Source organism: Rattus norvegicus, chromosome 2 (genome assembly GCF_021556685.1).
Source record: "Rattus norvegicus strain SHRSP/BbbUtx chromosome 2, alternate assembly SHRSP_T2T, whole genome shotgun sequence".
Classification (NCBI taxonomy): Eukaryota; Metazoa; Chordata; class Mammalia; order Rodentia; family Muridae; genus Rattus; species Rattus norvegicus.
In genome coordinates this window covers 142,957,874-142,978,252 of record NC_141535.1, presented here as the reverse complement: position 1 = coordinate 142,978,252, position 20,379 = coordinate 142,957,874, and the positions used below count along the sequence as shown (strand labels likewise).

At 41.7% G+C, this 20,379-nt stretch overlaps 1 protein-coding gene across 3 annotated transcripts in view; it reads left to right on the top strand.

The window, feature by feature from the left end:
- Wwtr1 (WW domain containing transcription regulator 1) overlaps positions 1-13,573 on the top strand; it is a 119,005-nt gene extending 105,432 nt beyond the window's left edge. Inside the window, exons 5-8 of one of the 3 annotated variants that reach the window (XR_015660521.1) lie at positions 5,007-5,128; positions 6,535-6,647; positions 10,148-13,413; positions 13,526-13,573. Coding sequence is in view for 2 of the 3 variants with exons in the window: in XM_087619449.1 (XP_087475575.1) it covers positions 5,007-5,128; positions 6,535-6,647; positions 10,148-10,332 (420 nt within the window). In the remaining variant the exon portion in view is untranslated. 3 annotated transcript variants of the gene reach the window in all.
- The last annotated feature ends 6,806 nt before the right edge of the window (positions 13,574-20,379 follow it).

The following is a 20,379-nucleotide window of genomic DNA, read 5'->3' as shown; positions in this document are numbered from 1 at the left end:
GAGGCCTTTTCTCAATTGATTCCTCTTTCCAGATGATGCTTTAACATGTGTCAACTTGACAGAAACAAAACAAACACAATAGCAGAAAAGCAGGCAGGTGGAATTTTAAAAGTTCTAAATGTAGAACTGTTATATTATAAAATATGATTCTCACCACTCTATAGTTAAACCTAATTTTAGGCAGTGTAGGTCTATAACGTTTTCTTGGCGCTGTGATGAATTTCACATTTCGGTTTAATCTTTCTAAAGTGAAAAGATGGCTAGGAGAATCAATTCCACACAACAATGAAAGATACTTTAAGTTATCTGTTTATGTACTTAGTTTTGTAGCCCTGGTGTTGGAACCCAGGGGTTTTCTTGTACCTTAGGTAAGCCCTCTGCTGCCAGTGTGTTTATTTTGGCCTTTAACCTGCTATTTTGAGATTGGTATGCAGAACACAGGAGGAGGTGATCATTAGGCATCGGTGCAGTGGCTTCTGGAGCAAACTCTGTTCTGAGCATCTTTGTCATAACAGCAGCACCTTGCACATGCAGTGTTACTGTCCCCACTGTGAGGTGGCCAGGGACAAAATTGTGAAATAACTCAATGGGACACAGCAGGACCAAGATTCAGATCCAGGTATTTGGTGCTCCTGATTCTGTTACCGGCCACTGAGCACTGTGCATCCCGTGTTAGGGACAGGTGAGCAGGGTTCAGGTGAACTGCTACCTAGGCAGAATGTGTACTAATTTGTGGTTGAATGTGTGATTTTTTTTTTTTTAATTTCTCGTTTTGTTATTACCAGCATATTTTTTTGTCTTTTTTCTTTTTTTTTGGAGCTGGGGACGGAACCCAGGGCCTTGTGCTCTACCACTGAGCTAAATCCCCAACTCTACCGGCATATTTTTAAAAAAATATTTCTATTTGAATAGATACTATTTCCTGTTTACTTACTCAGAATGGATTTGATGAGTATCTATTATATACTGAACATGGTTACAGGTAGTGGGTATGTAGGGATGAACATGGTGAATAAGCTCCCTTTCTTCATGGGTCGTTTTATTGGGGAGGACAAAATAAAACCCAAGTTGCTGTGAAGAAAATAGGTGTAGGTTAAAAGACAGACAGTGATGGGGTTAGGGGTGACCTTTTAGATAGAGGCAAGGAGGAATGTCTTTTTTTTTTTTTTTTACAACTCTATTTTATTTGAGGTAACTTTTTGTCTGATGTTTTATTTGAAGCAATAAAGAAGTTCCTGGAGCTTGGGTCCTACATCTTTGATGTTATAACCATGTTCTCTACTGCAGTGCTTCGAGACAGATTACATCTATGTTTCAACTCCACCAGCTCGAGTGCAGTCATCATCGTGTAGCAATGTCCCTCATGTACTTCTCAGAAAGCATTATCCGCCTATTTGAAATGGATTATAGAACAATGCATATATAATGAGAGTAACATACATTGATTTGTCATAAAAGCCGAATCTTTTGTGATCAGACAGTGAAAGTGTATAACAGATGACCTGTAGTTTTGCCAGTTTCCAGCTTCTCATTGGAAAAGGTAGTTTCAGCCATCAAAGCATTTCATTAGGCAGACAAATCTCAATAGATACTCAGGATTAATGTGCCATCCTTTCTTTTTCTTATTTACTCATCAAAATCTCTAAACAACTCAGTTAAGTCACCCAGCATATCCATTATCCTTGGTGTCTTATAAGGATTCAGGATATTTCCAACGAATGAAAATAGTGCTGATATTTTTAAAAGCATTATTTGTAGAGCTAGGGACTTTATATTTGGTTTGTTCCTATATTATGATATTTTTGCTCTGATGCGTTTACATGGGTATTTGGGGGACTAGAAACTGAGGGAAATGGGCTTTGTTGGGAAGTGTGTCCCAGACAGAGGGAATCATTGTACGGATTCAGGAGGTGGAAGCAACATTAAAGACAGATGCTAAGATTGGGAGACAATGTCAGAATCTGGCAGGGATGGCAGTTAGACCACTGGGCTACAGACAAGATGTACTTCCACTCTCTGTCCTGGTAGGGTAGGAAGCAGAGGGCTCCCTTATGTTGAGCTGCTCTTTGGAATGGTCTGTGGTCCAAGAATGATCTTATAGTAATCTTAAACAAGTCATTGCCTTGTTAGTAATAAGTGGTCCGATTTAATTTTTAATGCCAGTAGGGTTAAAACAGCCCTCTGCAGTCTCTTGCATTGTTAGTTATTTGAAGAAGCTAGAAACATGATCCTGAGAGCCCCCTACAGACAGGATGTGGCATTTCCTCTTTTGGGGACTTGAAGATTGATATAACTAGTTCGGACCCAATGATGAAGAATGGAATAGCACTTGTAGTATGCTGGGGGAAAACACTCCCTGTTATTTTAAATGTGGAGAAGCAGAGAGCATTTCCCCCAGCATACTACAGGTTCTTTACCCTGTATTATATAATCTTTAATTTTTTTCTTGGTTAGCATACAAAGAAATGGATTTCATCTTGAGATTTTCATGCATGTATGTTATGTTCATTTATCCTTCACTCTACCCTGACATCTTTCTTCTTACCCTCTCGACTGTCTCCTCCTTCCTTCCAGGTAGTTCCCTTTCCTGCTTTTAAGAAAGTTTTGCCTTTATCTTTTATTTAGTGCATGTGTGAGCACACCTGTTTCATGGTGCACATGTGGAGATCAGAGGGCAGCTTTCAGGAGTTGATTTCTCCCTACTTGGTTAAGAGGAAGTCCAGCTATCATGTAAATTTTGTGTGTGGGGGCACACGCACATGTGTGTGCACATGCTAGGTTCTTTCTCAGTTGCTTTCTGCCTTTTTTTTTTTTTTCTTTTTGAGACAGGGTCTTTCACTGAACCTGAACATACTGGTTCTCCTGTCCCAGTCAGGGGGCTCTGTGTCTGCTCCTCCCCCAGCTCTGGTGTTCCAGGTGTGCACTGCTGAGCCCAGCGTTTTCACAGGCACTAAAAATCTGAACTCGGGGCTCTGTGCTTCTGCAACAGGTACTTTAAAGCCATGACCTCAGCATAACCTTTGTGTCTATAAAAAGGCAGATAGTGGTGCATCCGTGCCCCCATTACTGAAGAAGCAGAGGCAGAAGTTCGGGGCCAACCCAGGCCACACAGTGAGATTCTGTCTCAAAGGAAAAATGGGAGGGAGTTTAGATGGATAAACAACAAAAGAGGCGTCTGTTTTATACTTACTCCGAATAGTGGAAGAGGGACGTGCCAGCTAAATCACTCCTTGATAGTGGAGATATTCGCCAAGGGACTCTTGTATTTGCTAGAATGTAAATCACTGGCCAATTGCTTTCATACCGAGAGGTTCAGTGTATGTGAGTACTTGTAAGAGCTTGCGGTAGTCTCAAGTTTACTCACCCCAGGTTTAAGTTTTGTCTTCTGCATGAGACTTTCAGGAAAGCCTTGTTGGATAGTAAAGTTTCTAGAGCATGCAAGGATGACTATAAGAAAATAATTTAATTTTTCTAGGTCAATTCAGAAGGTACTTTCAGATCTCAATTTTTTTTTTTCTTTTTTCTTTTTTTTTGGAGCTGGGGACTGAACCCAGGGCCTTCCGCTTGCTAGGCAAGCGCTCTACCACTGAGCTAAGTCCCCAACCCCCAGATCTCCATTTTTAACCTGACTGTTTTGTGTATTATTGAGTGAAATGTATTCTAATTATTTGCCTCAAGATAAACAGAAGTGGGACCCGTTTCTTGCCAGGTTATTTTCATCTCTGCTCATATCAATGGTGTAGTTTTTTAACAGACCTTCCATGGTTTTGTAAGAGTTATACCACCATAATAAGTACTAGTAATGGGACGGCAAACATGGGAACCGAGAGTTTTCTGGCTGATGACTTGACTCCCTAAACAGCAGTACTTTATCCATCACATGAAGAGATCTAACCAACATCCTAGAACTCAGATAGCTAGAATGTTCTCGCTCACGGTTTAGGAGTGTAAGATCATTGACTTCAGTTGGGAAATTGTATAAATGTGGCCAGGGTCCCACCTTGGTCATAAGCATAAGAATGTGAGAACATTCTTCCCTGGATATGGCTACCAACTTGCAAGGGGTCTGGTCCCCGGTCATCTCTATCTGGACTGTATCACAGAAGTCAAGTTCATAATTTTTGAACTGATTCTTCTTGGTTTTAATGCTAGCTTTAAAAAAATCCATAATCCATTATCTATCAAACATCTAATTGTCCATGGGATTTTATTTGGATCTCCAGTTTTCCCCACCTCTCAGCCAACTGAACACTTTTATTATTCTGTGTATATACACACTGGGTGTGTCTGTTGTGTGTATATAAGTCAGGCATGCTTGTGCCAAGGCTTGTATGTAGAGGCTAGAGAACCATTTCGTGGAGTCGGTTCTCCCCTTTCACCCTTATGTGGGCCTGGGGATTTAATTCAAGCTGCTAGGCTTACACAGTGAGCACCTTTACCCATGAAGCCGTCTCATCACATGCACTCATGATGGAATGTAGACTGGCCATTTCTTAAAGCAAACTTTTAAACTGGCTGTCTTGTTCCTCTGGTGGTTAACACCAATCGCTACGTGTAAATTCATGTAGCGTCTGAATTCCGAATCCTCCATTTGCACTAGCGTGTAAATGGGAGAGACCAGATGCGTGTGCTAGTCCAGAGGTGTCCAGTTGCTTTGACTGCTTTAGATTTAGTCTGAGACCCTAGAACAGAACTAACTTGCCAGTGAGAAAGTATCTCGAGAGGCTGGGATATGACTTGTGTGTCTTAACAATTCCATGGGCAAGTGCATGTTTTCAAAGTAGGTTCCCAGAGATCCAGTGTCCCCTTAGGTCCTGTTAGCTGGGAATGGAAGAAAATGGCATGCTTTAAAGATTGTGGAGGAAGGACACTAATCTAATGACTTTGACCTACTGAAATATATATAAAGTGTTTTGTGTTCGGTGAGCAGTTTTCCCATGTAGTATATTATGATGCAACCCTTTGTGGCAACTGAGTAACTCCCTTTCCCTCTGACTCTTGTGTAGGAAGCTGCTCTCTGCCGACAGCTCCCCATGGAAACCGAGACCATGGCCCCTGTCAACACGCCTGCCATGAGCACAGATATGAGATCTGTCACCAACAGTAGCTCAGATCCTTTCCTCAATGGGTAAGTTTACACTGGCGACCATTGGCTTTTACTTTCTACCCGTGGTTTAGACCGGACCGTAATGGGGTGTTTGTTTACACTGAGGGAAGTCGGGGAGCGTTGGGGGGTGGGGAGAGAGTTGGGGGTAGATGACAGAATAAAGGAAAAGAAAACTTTATTGGGGGGAAAACCCTCAATTTCAAAACTTAGTCAGGTGACATGGAATATATCCCGCAGTGTTTTGCACACGAGTGTGAACCTCACATTTAAACAGGACAGTGCTACTTGATAATCACTCGCAAGCATCTTGAAATTCGTGGGAGTGAGGGTGGGGTTAAAAGCATGGCATGGGAAATAGTACAAGAAAATTCACAGTATTTATGGTGAAAGGGGAATGATGTTTACAGTTTAGTTAATAATGTTAATTTTCTGCCTTGGGTAATTATGTTGTGCTTATGAAAACTGTTTTAATTAAGGGAGCCAGATGGAAGACATATAGAAACAGTGTTCTTTTTGCATGTTTGATGTGAGTTTTAAGTTATTTCATAATGAAATAAATTATTAATTAAAACAGAGATGTTGGCTTAAAAAAAAGAGAGAGAGAAAGAAAAATGGTAGCAGAAGGAAAAGATGATTTAGCCAGAAGTATCTATTTGATCAATAGAAATAGTGAACCTTAATTGTAGACCTAATAAAGGAGTGGCTATAGATCCGTTGTGGTTTTACTCTTTTCTGCTCTTACAAGGCTCCTAGCAAACAAATACAAATAAAGATTGAGGTTAAAAAAACAAGCAGCCAGAGTAATGAGCAAATAGATTTTCAAAAGATGTTTATTTTAAAGAAGATAAAAACGTGAAGAAAACTATGGTCCTCACCACCCAGGCTTGCTGTTTCCAGGGCTCTGTTGGAACCCATCCCTGCCACCACTAAGCTTCCTCCCTCCCTTCTTTTCCCAGGAGCAGCCACTCTTCAGAAAGTGGTGTGTTTCTGTCACAGTGAACTTTGCTATTTTTCTGGATCCCCTCGCCCCAGCCTCTTGAGTGTTGTGATTACAGACATGGCCCACCATGAGTGGCTATATACATACTTTTACCATGAATGTGTGTGTCTATGAGCACGATTCAGCACTATTTCCTGGTTTTTACAATATTTACACAAGTATATCTGCATATAGAATAGGGTCCAAATGATTATTTTGAGACCACAAAGAACCCAGTGTCCTTGTATGGTGAGCGGCCAGTTTTAGTGCATATAATCGATTGGTTTTGGCAGGATCAGGTTATATGTTTCAAAATTAAAGGACCATGTATACGTATCTCCCTTTCACTGACTGAATTCTGCGACTGCATTTTAATTATGAACTTTATTGAGTAGACTCACATTGAGGTCTTATTTGTTTATTTCTTTGTTTGTTTGTTTATCTGCAGAGGGCCCTATCATTCACGGGAGCAGAGCACAGACAGCGGCCTGGGGTTAGGATGTTACAGTGTCCCTACAACTCCAGAAGACTTCCTCAGCAACATGGATGAGATGGACACAGGTGGGCATACAGCCTGCAACTGTTTGTTGTGTGTCTTCATTTTCAAGTTGTCCCCTCAGTTCTTGCAATCCTAAAATCCAATGGGAAACATAAACCCTCAACATAAATGGACAGCTAAAATTCCACTTACTCCGCTCTTACTAATTATAGGCCTTTCAGAGTTTGTGCTAACATGGCTTCATATATACATGGGGTTGTAAGACCCACCCCCATCCTTTTTAGTCTGTCACTGTCTTCAGAACCATACTGTCCATGACTGCAGTGGGGTGGCTATGCTGCGCCTCCTTTCTAGATGTGACGAACAGTCCACTTCTTCTATTGGGGGAAGATACTCTTTTTGGTTCTCCAGGCATGCCGATGTTTTCTTGTTACTCACTGGTTTGGGAAGGGATTGACTGTGGTCATTTAGAAAATGAACCACTCAGAGGATTCTATTCTAGCATAGCACCCCGCTTCAGCAATTGACAAGAAGAAACAAACGTGATTTTCCTAGTCCCCAGCTTGTGTATGCTGTAGAGCGAGGATGTCCAAACTTTTGACATTGGGACATGGTGTTGTCGTCTGCTAAGTTCAAATTTGAGAACTGCATGATTGAGCTTTTAAAAAAAATTATAAAATAATCTCTATATTTTAAGTAAGTTTGCCCTTTGGTGTTGGGACACAGATTTTCTTTCTCTCACTCCCTCCTAACCTTTCTTCCCCTTTCCCTCCCTCCCTCCTTTTTCCCTCATTCTTTCTCCCTTCCTTTAATTTTGAGTCAGGATCTCTCTGCACCTCGTGCTGTGCTGGAACTTGTACGTAGACCAGGTTGACCTTGAACTTCAAGAGATCCTCCTGCCCCTGCCTTCTGAGTACAGCACTAATAGCAATTAAAGGCATGGCCCACCATGCTCAGCTTACGTATAGTTCTTTTTGGTCCTTCTAGCTAAGCCAAAATTAAATGACAGCTTAAGTATATGCTCTTTATAAATACTTTTGCAAGTTTCTCTCCTAATATTCATGACAGAAAAGCAGTTGTGCTGGAGACATGGTTCAGCACTTGATGCTGTCCCAGAAGACCCAGGTTCAGTATGCCACATCTACATGTGGCTTACAACTATCTGTAACTTCAGTTCTAGGGAATACAATGCCCTCTTCTGACCTTTGTAGGCACCAAACAGTCAGGAATTACACAAACATTTATGCATGCAAACACACACACATGTAGTAGTTCTAAAACAAAAATAAAAGATTGCCTCCTGAATCATTGGTTTGCGGTAGCTTAGCATCCTTTGTGCACGTCCAGCTACCGCGTGCTGCTGTGAGTCTAAAGTGTTGAGTCTGAATGGCAGACTCATAGCCAGGTTTACAGTGCAGCCTTGCGAAAGCACAGGCTGGCATCTCCAGGTCTTGTAGGCTGACAGGAGTAGGTGGGCAGTATAGGAGGGGTTGTGAAGAGTCACAGAGGGGTGGTATTCACTGGGCTGTGTTTGATTTATTACTGCTCTTCTCTGCACCCCTATCATCTTTTCACACAACCCTCCCCTCACATTTTGCTTCCTTATCGGGTGGCAGCTTCCTTTGTTGTTTACTTTCCTCTTTTAAACACTGAGAATCCAGTGAGGGCAAAAGAAATAAGGGGAGAACTCAGGGGACTCTTAAAAAGATGGATTCTCTCCTATAGGTTTCCAATGTTAAGTAGGTAAATGGGGAGTGCTTTTAAAGATGTAATACGCAATTTGATGGCAACATTCAACTTGAGTTGAGTCTTTGTCTCTCCACTCTCTGGTAACTGTGTTCTCTATGGAACCCCTCTGAGTTTCAGCTCTCCCCCGTGAAATGAGTGTTCTTCTGTGTGTGCCCCACCATTGAAGACGTCTGTTGATGAACTAGATTTGATAAATACTATGGTCCCTTTTAATTGGGTTAAGGGAGTGTGAACTCATTGAGTTCAGGGTTACCTCTGTGAAGTGTTTGTAGGAAATGGACATAAACTGTTAAAGAGAGACATGGAATATTTAGTCATTAGTTGAGGGCAGGCAGAGCTCAGTAGTGGCCAGAAGATTGTTGAATCTGCCAATCACATTGACCACTTCCCCATGAGCAACACTCTCCCTTTTTGCAACAAGTACACACACCTGGACTTGAGTGAAGACGGAGCAAAGCTATATTAACATAAAATCTGGGCAGTCATTCATCCTTCCAGAATGTTCCATGAAAACCACACCTCTGAAAAGACTGCCTATTTTTTTTCTTAAGTAGCTTAAGTAACCAGCTCAAGTAATTAAATCTACAAAGATTAAAAAAAAAAAAAAAAGACCACAATGACATTGTAGAGTCACTGCAAAAAGAAACGCATTAAGATTATTAAGCTTGAAGAGGTTTGACTTGGCTACTCTTGTGTTCATTTCTGGTGAGGAAGAATAGGAGGAATTCTTTAAAACAAAGACTTTGTTTGGGTAAAGTACACGTTCTCAAGAATTAGAGGATTGTGAACATTTTGAACTTTTAAAACACTTTATCTTTATTTTTGTGCTGGTGTATGTCTGTGTGAGTTTATGCGTCCCATATGTATGCAGGTGTCTAGAGACCAGGAGGACAACAGGTTCTCTGAGGCTGGAGTTACAGGTGTTTGTGTGCCAATATGTAGGTGCTGGTAACAGAACCCAGGTCCTTTGGAATAGTACTAAGTGCTCTTTACTGCTGAGCCATCTCTCCAGCCCCTGTAGTGATAACTTTACTAGATAGATGACATGGCCTTGCATGTGGCAGATACTGTGTTACTTTATTCCAGAAAGACTCTGTAACTTCCATTTCCAGGTAGTAAAGATGAGAATGGGACAAATTAAGTGTGCTTCAGGTCACACAGTGAAAAGGTGAGCTGTGTGATACCAGGTTTCCATGCATTTCCTCCCATAATACTGTTAGGTGAAGAACGCATTCTCGTGTCTAATTCTGCGTGCTTAACTTTCTAGCATTTTTCTTAATTTGTGTTCTGCAGAACTCTAGTCTTATCGGGATAAACACTTCCAAAATAGAACTAGGTCGCTAATGTGTCTGTAGACATGAATCGTGAATCATAGTAATACTTGAATTATCTGTACCCTTCTCAAGAGCTTAAAAGAAAAGTGTGGGGAGGTGGCTCAGTGGTTAAGAGCATCGGCTGCTCTTCCAGGGCACCCTTGCTCAAGTCCCATTGCCTTCATGATGGCTCACAACTGTCTGTTACTCCAGTTCTGTGGGTAATCAATACTCTCTGATCTGTGGGTACATATGATGCACAGGTAGAACGTATTACTCATAAAAGATGAGAGTGCACATCCCTTTAATCCCAGCACTCAGGAGGTAGAGGCAGGTGGATCTCTGTGAGTTTGTGACCAGCCTGGTCTGCATAGTGAGTTCTGGGACAGTCAGAGGACATAGTGAGACCCTATCTTGAACAACAACAAAAATTTAAATTAAAAAAAAAATTAAGAACGTACAAGGAGGAAATAACCTGGTTACCCTTCGTTCTACTACAGGTGAAAATTCGGGTCAGACACCCATGACCGTCAATCCCCAGCAGACCCGCTTCCCTGATTTCCTGGACTGCCTCCCAGGAACAAATGTTGACCTCGGGACTTTGGAGTCTGAAGATCTGATCCCCCTCTTCAATGATGTAGAGTCTGCTCTGAACAAAAGCGAGCCCTTCCTCACCTGGCTGTAGTGTGATGCCGCCGTGAGCTGACGTGTCCTGGGCCTTGTGGACCAAGTGCTGGAGCGGAGCGGGCCTGCAGCTGCACCGCGGTCTGCCCTCGTACTCACACTCCTTGTCCATGTGGCCGCTTAATCATTGCCTGGTTTTGATTTGCAGGAACTTACGTTACACACAAATAAATATTCTCTTTTCATTTTCTGCAAGCCTGCATTTCTGTGGCAGATAAAGCAGGATTGATTGTGCAGAATAACTTTTTTTTTTTTTTTTAAGAAAATGCCTGCCGCCCTATGGCCAAGCTTTATTGCAATTAGCTTAAATTCATGTATCAATTGATTCTAAGCCATAAAAAGCTGACCTCAGGCAGTGAATTCTGATAGGCAGCTTGGTCCAGGAAGTGTGCACAAAGACCTGATTTACAGTTTCAAAAACTGTACTGATAACAGTAGTAACAAATGCTTTGAAATGTATTTAACTTGACCTTTAAAAAAAAGTCACTGTATGGATAGTGATTTTCTCCTGTAGGAAATACAGTGTAGTTTGGAATCCACGCTGGCTCTGATGGCTTCTCTCATTCTGTGTTTACAAGGACACAGAGTATTAATGTTGTCACCCTTCATCATTTTCCTGCATAGCAGCTCAGCTCTGTGAACAGGAGAGTAACCGCAACGTCTGTCACAATTCTTGCAGGACAGATCGTGTGAAAGAGACCAGTTTGGTATTAGTGTGAATGATTACAGAGCAAAACTATTTTTTATCGCAACTTGGATTGTTTTCAAAATGCAGCCTAGAATTTGATGTTTGTTTTTATATTAAAAAAAACCCTGTAATTTTGTAACTATTACAAAGGGTAGCCTAATGTTTTTGATAAATCGTGGCAACTATATTTTTTGTCTTTTGAACCTGTTCTGAAAACGTCAGGCCAACATAGATCGCAGCCTGATGTCACATGCGTTTTGTATGCTGCATTTTGTATTCTGAGGCATTATTAGTTCTGCTTTCAAGATTTCAAGTGTTTAAAATAATCCTATCTATGAAACTGAAGAATGAAGCAGATCTCTGATTAGCATATACAGAAAGGCCCTTGTCAGGGTATGTGGTGTAGATGTGTACTTCTGAATTCAGTAAAATTGATTCCTAAGTATGCTAGCCCAATCCCTTTGCTAAGTTGGTAAGAGAAGTATAAGGTATGTACTCAATACCTCGTATGTAACCAACATTGTTTTGTTAGCTTATAGGACTGAGAGTTTCATGGTCATCTGGCCGGCAGTCTGCCTGCGCTTGCAATGAAGTCCTTAGCTGTTTAGTGTTTCAAACTGACGTTATTTATAATCTATGAATTTAATCTCTTTTTTTTTATTTTTTGCAAAGACATCAAGAATCTGGAAGGCAGCTTTCAGTTGCCATGAGGGTGGGGGCTTTGTTGGGGATCTTCAGTGAGATCCCTTTTGATCCATGGGAATATGAATGCACAGAGTACATTTTGATCTTGGTGGGAAGAGGCAAGTAGAAAGGTCAGAGACAAAGTCGCATAGCCAGGGAACATGGCGGAAAGGCCAGTTGATGTGAAATGAAGCAGATGTGTCAGAACCCCCCAAAAACAAGGCAAGCAAGACGTGTGAGAAAGTGCCTCAAAGAGCAAAGCAACAGTTTTCTCTCATCGCCTTTATGCCAAAAGACACTGCAGTTAGGGAGAAGAGGGTTAGGGTGCACTTTACCGGGGAGGGGTAGGAGAGGGAGGGGTTGTGACACTGTCCATGTATTGCCAAACGTCTTGACAGACAAAATCATGGACTCTTGTGACTTCCAGCACTCTTAAAGTGATTTCTCTTTTCCTGAAGGAACCCCAATTTATGTCCAAGTAATTCCTTGTTTTCTCTGAGCACTCCGAGAGAGGCGCAAAGATATTTATGTTGCTACTAGGTTGAAAGGGAGCACTCTTTCGTTTCCTCTTTTGTTAGCAAAAGTTGCAAAAAAGAGTTATACATTCTTTCTGAGGAAAACCAAAAACAAGCCAAAACACAAGGGACCTAACAAAGCTTGACAGTGTTACTGTATTTAAAAATATTTTTATAGATGCATTTCAGGTTATTAAGTGTAAAAAAAAGATACTTTTTTTAAAAAAAAATTAGTTAAATCATCTATGATTTATGTTACCAAGTTTTAGAAGCAATTTTCTAGTAAGCTTGTGGCATTATGAAATACTACAATAATTTTCTTAGTAAATTAGTTTAAACCTTTTTAATTAATATAGTATTTTTCTAGAATAAAATATGGCCCTTGACTGTTTACTAATAGATAAAGCCAGATATGATTGTTGTTTTTTAAGAACATAAAATGTGGTTTGTTACAGAACACTAAAGCTAGAAATCAGACCTTTTTTTCCTAGTTCTGAGTGAACCCAAGACTTCATGTGTGTCAGGCAAGTGCTCCCCAGTGGAGAATCACCCCAGACCTCAGAGCAGTCTCTTAGTGGTTCTTTGGTATTATTATAAGTATTAATATTTTCTAAGAATTCATAATAAGGTGCTATTCATATACTATATCGTACTATAAGCCAACTATCAGACAATCTAGTCTTCTTAGTCCTAAGTCAATACATTTTGCCATGTCATCTCCAAATTTTGTCATAGAATAGACAAATTTTTAAAAGTTTGATTCAAAACACATTTCTCTTGGTAAGATACACTTTACCGAAGCATTTGAATAGCTAAACATTCTGTCATGTGTTAGCAGTAGGTGATATTTAGGCCGAGTTTCACTGTAGTATCCAGGATGTAAAATGTATTCCTGTGATTGATTTCTCGGTGTGTGAGAAGCACATAAAACAGAATAAGCCTCAGCCTCCTGGGCACTGTTCAGCAGAAAGGAATCTGCAGAAGGTGACGTGAATTGATAGGCATGTCACGGAGTACTGTGTTCTTATGATGTGATTAGAAGCAACTTCTGAAAGTCCAACTTTCGTGGAACAAAACAAGCCATTCAGAAAGGAAAACGGTTAATTCAAAATGGTGATTGACGGAGACCCCTTCTGACACTGTATATGTGCTAATACTTTAACTTAATTTTTTCTTTTCTTTTTTTTATTTCTATGTTTTACCAAGTGGGACCTGTGTTGTTGATTTATAATCCAGTATGTTCTACATACAGGAAATGTGCGGCCAAATCCATCAGATCAAACCATTTTATCTGGAGTTTGGTACAGGTTTTACTTCGCAATTCTATATAAAAAATAAATACGATTGAACTTCAACTTGGGCCTTTGTTTCTGTCCCGTGGGATGGTCATTTACTGAGGGCTTTGGGTGGATCTGAAGTGGCTTCTACAACCCCTGGCAGACAACGAGAAAGACAGGGAGATCTGAGGTTCTGTAGGCAAATGTGCTTTGGACTACGTGGCCTTCAATGATATGAATGTCCATGGATTTTTATATCTTATTTCACTTGAGGTACCCAGGAAGACTTTTAAAGGTACGAATTTAAAAAACAAATAAAAGAACCCTCATTACCCTTTGAACACCCTCATCAAAAAATATGTTTTTAACAACATGGTGTCTTCCCCCCTTGTTTTAACTGGAAACAAAGCAAACTGCTATCATTAATCCTGAATCTGGGTTCTGGCCGATGTATGCTTCTCATTGTTACTGTGGCTTCCCCCACCTACCTGCTTGCAGTGCTGGGGGCTAACTCTGTTAGGAATGAGGTGCTTCCGCCCCACCAGACCAGGCTTATGTCGTCATTAGAGCTACGTTTCTTCCTCACTCATTTCCTGTGCAGTACTGAGGACTGAAGTCAGGGTCTTACACAGGCCAAGCAGGAGCCTTACCACCCAGCAGTAGCCTTCAGCCTGCTTGCTTACTTTGAAAGTTATAAGGGCTTTTGGTTGAAAATGCTAAGTACTCACATAATAAATGGTTTACATTCCCCAAATCTCAAATAAAAAAAAGGCTTTTCCCCCCGCTATGGCATAATTATTTTTTAATAGCAAAAAAAAAAAAAAAAAAAAAAAGCAATTATATAGGCTGTTTGATACTTTTTTTTTTTTTTTTTTTTTTTTTTTTTTTGCTTAACATGACATTGTTGATACTTATGGAGCGCTTACCGCATGCTGACACTTCACAAAGCATTTACATATTGTCTGGTTTCATCAAGTTTCTCACATTGGTGTAGATGATGAATGGCATGGCTTCCCCATGCTGAGCAGTTCATTCCCATGTGGTCACTCAGTAAGCAAACAGTGTCTCGTGAGCAGCTCCACCCTGGTACATATTATCATATCCTGTTATTTTAAATTGCAAGTAATATATTTTGTGTAGGTCCCCCCCCCCCCCCCAACCCCGATTATTTCTTGCTGTAGTGGACAGTCAGCCTGTGGCTAGAAGTTTCTAGGATGGAGTCTTGCCTCAAAATTTATGTGGCTTTAAATTTGATGTATTCTACGTTGGTATATAATTTTACCTAAAAATGACTGCCAGTTGACACTCCCAACAACACACATGCAAAAAAACCTTGTCACCATTGCCAGTCTAGGGCTTGACATTGTATAATCAAGGGAAAGTATTTTACTCCTGAACAACGCAATCCTTGCAGTATTGCTGAGTTAATTTTTTCTATTTCTTTAGTGCATAGTTTACCCAGTTCACTTTAGATCCCGTCTTACCTTCCCCGGAGTCATTTGAGCCTTCCAAGCAGAAAGCTAGAAAGTCTCCCAGGGATCCAGCAGAGGCTTGCTGTAGGCTTCTGCCTGAGAGAAAGCTCTGGCTTTGTTTCTTCCTATACTAGTTACTTGTTATCGCTGGGTTGATACAACATGACCAATACAACTTACAGGAGAAAGGGCATGAGTCTGTCTTACCAGGAAGGCATGGCTCCCAGCTCCTAAGCAGCAGACGTACTGGTCAGAGCAGGAAGCTGAAGGCTCAGGTCTTCAGCCATCACAGCAGGCAGGGTTCTCCCTCAAGGCCAGACCTCTAAGTTTCCCAAACTGCAGTCTTTTGGCAGCCACGAGTTCAAATGCTCCAGGCTATGGAAGATGCTTCATTTCAACCACAACTTCTTTTCCTGCTGTTCCTACTGTCTTACTGGTCTCCCTTATGTACTGTATCAACTTTTCATTGCCGTGACAAAATACCAGAGTTTAGAGGAGAGAGCATAGGGGAAATTAATTCGGTTCATGGCTTCAGAAGTTCAATTTCATGGTTTTATTCCACTGACTCCATTGATTATCAGCCCGAGCCAAGGCTGAAACATCATGGGAGAAAGGAATAGTCAATCAAGGTAATTTTACTGTTTGGTGACCAAAAAGCAGGAAGAGAAATGGTTAAGGGATAAGACATACTCTTCAAAGACATGTAATGACCTTCTTCCATCTAGGTCCCACCAATGGCCCAGCAATGCAAATACATGAATGACAAAGCTGGGCCATTACTACTTCTGATCACAAATTGTACACTATTTCACCTCTAATAAAATTCAAAAGGGCTAGAAACAGGTGCTGGCCAGAATATAGGAAAACAAACACTGCAGTGCTGGCGGATGTGTGAGTGGATACCAGAGCTTTAACCAATGTAGCTGGCAGCTAGTTCTGTTTTGTTCTCCACCATGGCCCTAGTTCCTAAGCTCACACGCCAAGCAATATTTGAGGTAGAGAGAAGACACATAGAAAAACAGTACTGCAAAAAGGGGAAAGAGTTTGTAAGGAAGGTTGGTTGAACAAGTTGTTTGCCAATTAATTAATGGAACAATGTCTCAGTAAGTCCATGTAGTGGATGGGTGGAGCTGGATGAACAGATCTGTGACTACAGCTGACGCCCGTGTTCAGGAGTTTCCTCCCTCTATTCTCTCTCCCCTTCCCGCTTCCCTCCTCCATCCTTCTCCCTTTCTCTCTCTCCCTCTCACTCCTTCTCTTCTCCTTCCTTCCTCTGTCCTTTTCTTACCAGTTTCTTTTTCTTTTCTCTTTAAAATTTTTCCTTGGATCATAATGTGTGGAGAATTTTTTTTATTGCCAGTACTAAAATTTAAGACCTGAGTTGGACATGGTGGTGCATACCTTTAATCCCAGCACCCCAGACACAGATAGGTGAAGCCAGTGTGGTCTACAGAGCAAGTTCACAGACAGCTGAGACTACACAGAGAATCGTGTGCCCACCCCCACCCCCCAGTCCCCAAAATGACTACTGTGTGATAGGGTGTTTCCCTTGGGACACTCAGTCCTTTTAACTATGATTAAACACTGTGTGGATGGCTGTGCGGACATCAGAGCTGCTGATTATATAATTTACTTGCACTCCACAGGGAGCACATTTGACAAATCTTTCAGGTGCTATGCTGAGACTGGAGGGCTGACATGTGCCTCACCCAGAATAAAGAAGTTCTTTAAATGTATTAGCGTGAATATAGAATCAAGATCAGAAACCTTATCCCCTGTGTATGAGTTTCTGGTCACTTGAGTGAATCAAGTCTGTGAACTCTGCTCCTGAAACAGAGTGAGTCAGCCTGATATACTCAGATCCTTGAAGCAGAACTCAGTGTAAGCCAGGTAGAATTTGGTCAAAAGTGCCACATTTCAGTATCTACTGGTTATTATAAGATGTTCCCAGACATTTACACTGAATTCCATTCAGCTCATAGATAAGTGTACCCAACTCTATTCCCAGGAAGGTATGGTGTCAAGGACCTGACTGGGGTGGCAGTAGAATGAAAAAGGACAAACATACAGACAAGCTGGGGTCTGTGGGACTTGGTTCTCTGCTGGAAGAAAAACCCCAAACCACAAGTGTTTATTATATAGAGCTGAACGGAGAGGCAGAGACTTTGCATACAGCTGAACGGTAGGTAAGGTTTATGGGGATAGAGGTAGATCAAGCTTCCAGGTTAGTTAATTTTCATGGGAACAATCTTCAAGCCATAAATACCCAGGGGCAAGAAGGTATGCTGGACAGTTTTGCATACGCTGTCAACACCTATATTGGGCTCCAGAGAAATGCTCTTCTGGATCTGAGGCAAGGGTGCTTGATGCAGTCATGTTTATGTTAAAAGCAAGCATCTGCATAGAACTTCATCCACTTGGCTTCCTCTGCCCTCCAGAGCACAGTTCCAGTAAGCAGATAAATCTCTCTAGAGAGGAGTGAGTTTTCTTTAACATTGCATTTTCCAAGCCTAGGCAAAGAAGGAGCTAAGCGCGCATCAGCATGCACGTGGCTGATTCTTTGGTGCAGCACAGGCACTGTACAGGCAGAGAGCACAGATACAGGTAGAAGGTAAACCTGATCGCCTTTGTAGAACCCTGACCTGAGAGTTCAGTCAGTGCCTGTGACGGTTGTGGGAACACACAGCTGTGAAGGGAAGTGGGTGATGCTGGCCTGAGCCTTTTGTCTTCAGGAGGCTCCCAGGCATCTCAGGTGAAGGAAACAAGACAGAGAACACAGATGGTCACTCATTCACCCTAAGGCAAGTCTTGCTATACAGACTAAGCTGATCCCAGACAAGCCAGGTATACAGAAACCTTGAAGAGACAGTGCAGTTTCAGAGCTGAGATTTATCTTATGTGCATGGTGGAACCCACTAGAACAGTGGTTGTCAATCTGTAAGTTGCAACCCCTTTGAGGGCCACTTATCAGATATCCTGCCTATCAGATATTTACTTTATGATTCACAGCAGTAGCAAAATTATTAAGTAGCAATGAAATAATTTTGTGGTTGGGGCGTCACCAGCCTATGAGAAACTATATTAAAGGTTTGCAGCATCGAGAACTACTGCACTAAACGGTTTTGATGGGTGGATGACTTAAACGGAGAGAAATTGACTCTTTCCATGCCCAAGGACCTATATGGTACCAGGAGCATTAGGAGAAATTGAAGTCACTCACTGGCCATGGGGAATTGGTTTCAGGATGCCAAACTCTGCAGACCTTTACATAAAATGGCTGAGTGTTGTAGCGGTGAATTACTTAACTGCTTTGACTCCTAACGGGTTGCATGCGCTGTACCCACTCAAGAGCTCTCTGGTTTCTCCAATGAAAGATACTCATGAGCCAGCTAATTTTGTTATGCCTTGACTAGTTCAATGGTAGGGCTTTTCTAAACCTCTCCGCAGCCAGCACATTCTCCCATCCGGGATTCCTGACTTAACACCTCTTAAATCTGTATTTTATCTTGTTGCCTTGGCTCCTTCTGGGTGCCAATCTTATCTTTGCTGCCCAAGACGCTTCTGGGCAGCCCTTTTGGAGCTGCTTTCCTTCTCGTACCTACGTTTCTGCCATTAAGCCCTCCTGTTCGGTCCTGGTGTAGATGCTTTCTTTTTTCTCCCTGTGTTTCTTCTCCTGGGCACCTAAAAGTCCCTCTCTGCTCAGCCATTGACCATTGGTTGTTCTTCTTCTTTTATTTTTTTATTAGATATATTTCTTTATTTATATATCAAATATTATTCCCTTTCCCAGTTTCCTGTCCATAAGCCCCCCTTCCTTGCCCCTCTCCCATACAGGTGTTCTCCCCCATCCACCTCCATTTCTGCTCCCCTCCAACATTCACCTGCACTGGGGGTCCAACCTTGGCAGGACCAAGGATTTCCCCTTCCATTGGTACCCAAACAAGGCTATTCTCTGCTACATATGCAGTTGGAGCCCTGGGTCAGTCATGTATAGACTTTGGGTAGTGGCTTAGTCCCTGGAAGCTCTGGTTGGTTGGCATTGTTGTTCTTATGGAGTCTCGAGCCCCTTCAACTCTTTCAATCCTTCCTCTAATTCCCCCAAAGGGGGTCCTGTTCTCAGTTCAGTGGTTTGCTGCTAGCATTGACCTCTGTATTGGACATGCTCTGGATATGTCTCTCAGGAGAGATCTATATCTGGTCCCTTTCAGCATGCACCTTTTAGCCTCATCCATCTTATCTAGTTTTGGTGGCTGTATATATATGGGCCACATGTGGAGCAGGCTCTGAATGGCCGATCCTTCAGACTCTGCTCTAAACTTTGCCTCCATATCCCCTCATGGATATTTTTGTTCCTCCTTTTAAGAAGAGGTGGGAGCATCTGCAGTTAGGTCATCCTTCTTCTTGAGCTTCCTGTGGTCTGAGGATTGCAGCCTTTTGGATAACATCTACTTATTAATGGGTGCATACAAAGTGTGTTTTTCTGTGATTGGGTTACCTCACTCAGGATGATATTTTCCAGTTCCAACAATTTGCCTACGAATTTCATAAAGTCATTGTTTTTGATAGCTGAGTAGTACTCCATTGTGTAGATATACCACATTTTTTTAATCCATTCCTCTGTTGAAGGGCATCTGGGTTCTTTTCAGCTTCTGGCTATTATAAATAAGGCTGCTATGAACATAGTGGAGCATGTGTCTTTGTTGTATGTTGGAGCATCTTTTGGGTATATGCCCAAGAGAGGTATAGCTGGGTCCTCAGGTAGTAGAATGTCCAATTTTCTGAGGAACCTCCAGACTGATTTTCAGAGTGGTGGTATCAGTTTGCAATTTCACCAACAATGGAGGAGTGTTCCTCTTTCTCCACATCCTGGCCAGCATCTGCTGTCACCTGAGTTTCCTATCTTAGCCATTCTGACTGGTGTGAGGTGAAATCTCAGGGTTGTTTTGATTTGCATTTCCCTGATGACTAAAGATGTAGAACATTTCTTTAGGTGCTTTTCGGCCATTCGATATTCCTCAGCTGAGAATGTTTTGTTTAGCTCTGAACCCCATTTTAAAATAGGGTTATTTGTCTCCCTGCGGTCTAACTTCTTGAGTTCTTTGTATATTTTGGATATAAGGCCTCTATCTGTTGTAGGATTGGTAAAGATCTTTTCCCAATCTGTTGGTTGCCGTTTTGTCCTAACCACAGTGTCCTTTGCCTTACAGAAGCTTTGCAGTTTTATGAGATCCCATCTGTCAATTCTTGATCTTAGAGCATAAGCCATTGGTGTTTTGTTCAGGAAATTTTTTCCAGTGCCCACGTGTTCGAGACTCTTCCCTATTTTTTTTTTTAACTATTAGTTTGAGTGTGTCTGGTTTGATGTGGAGGTCCTTGATCCACTTGGACATAAACTTTGTACAGGGTGATAAG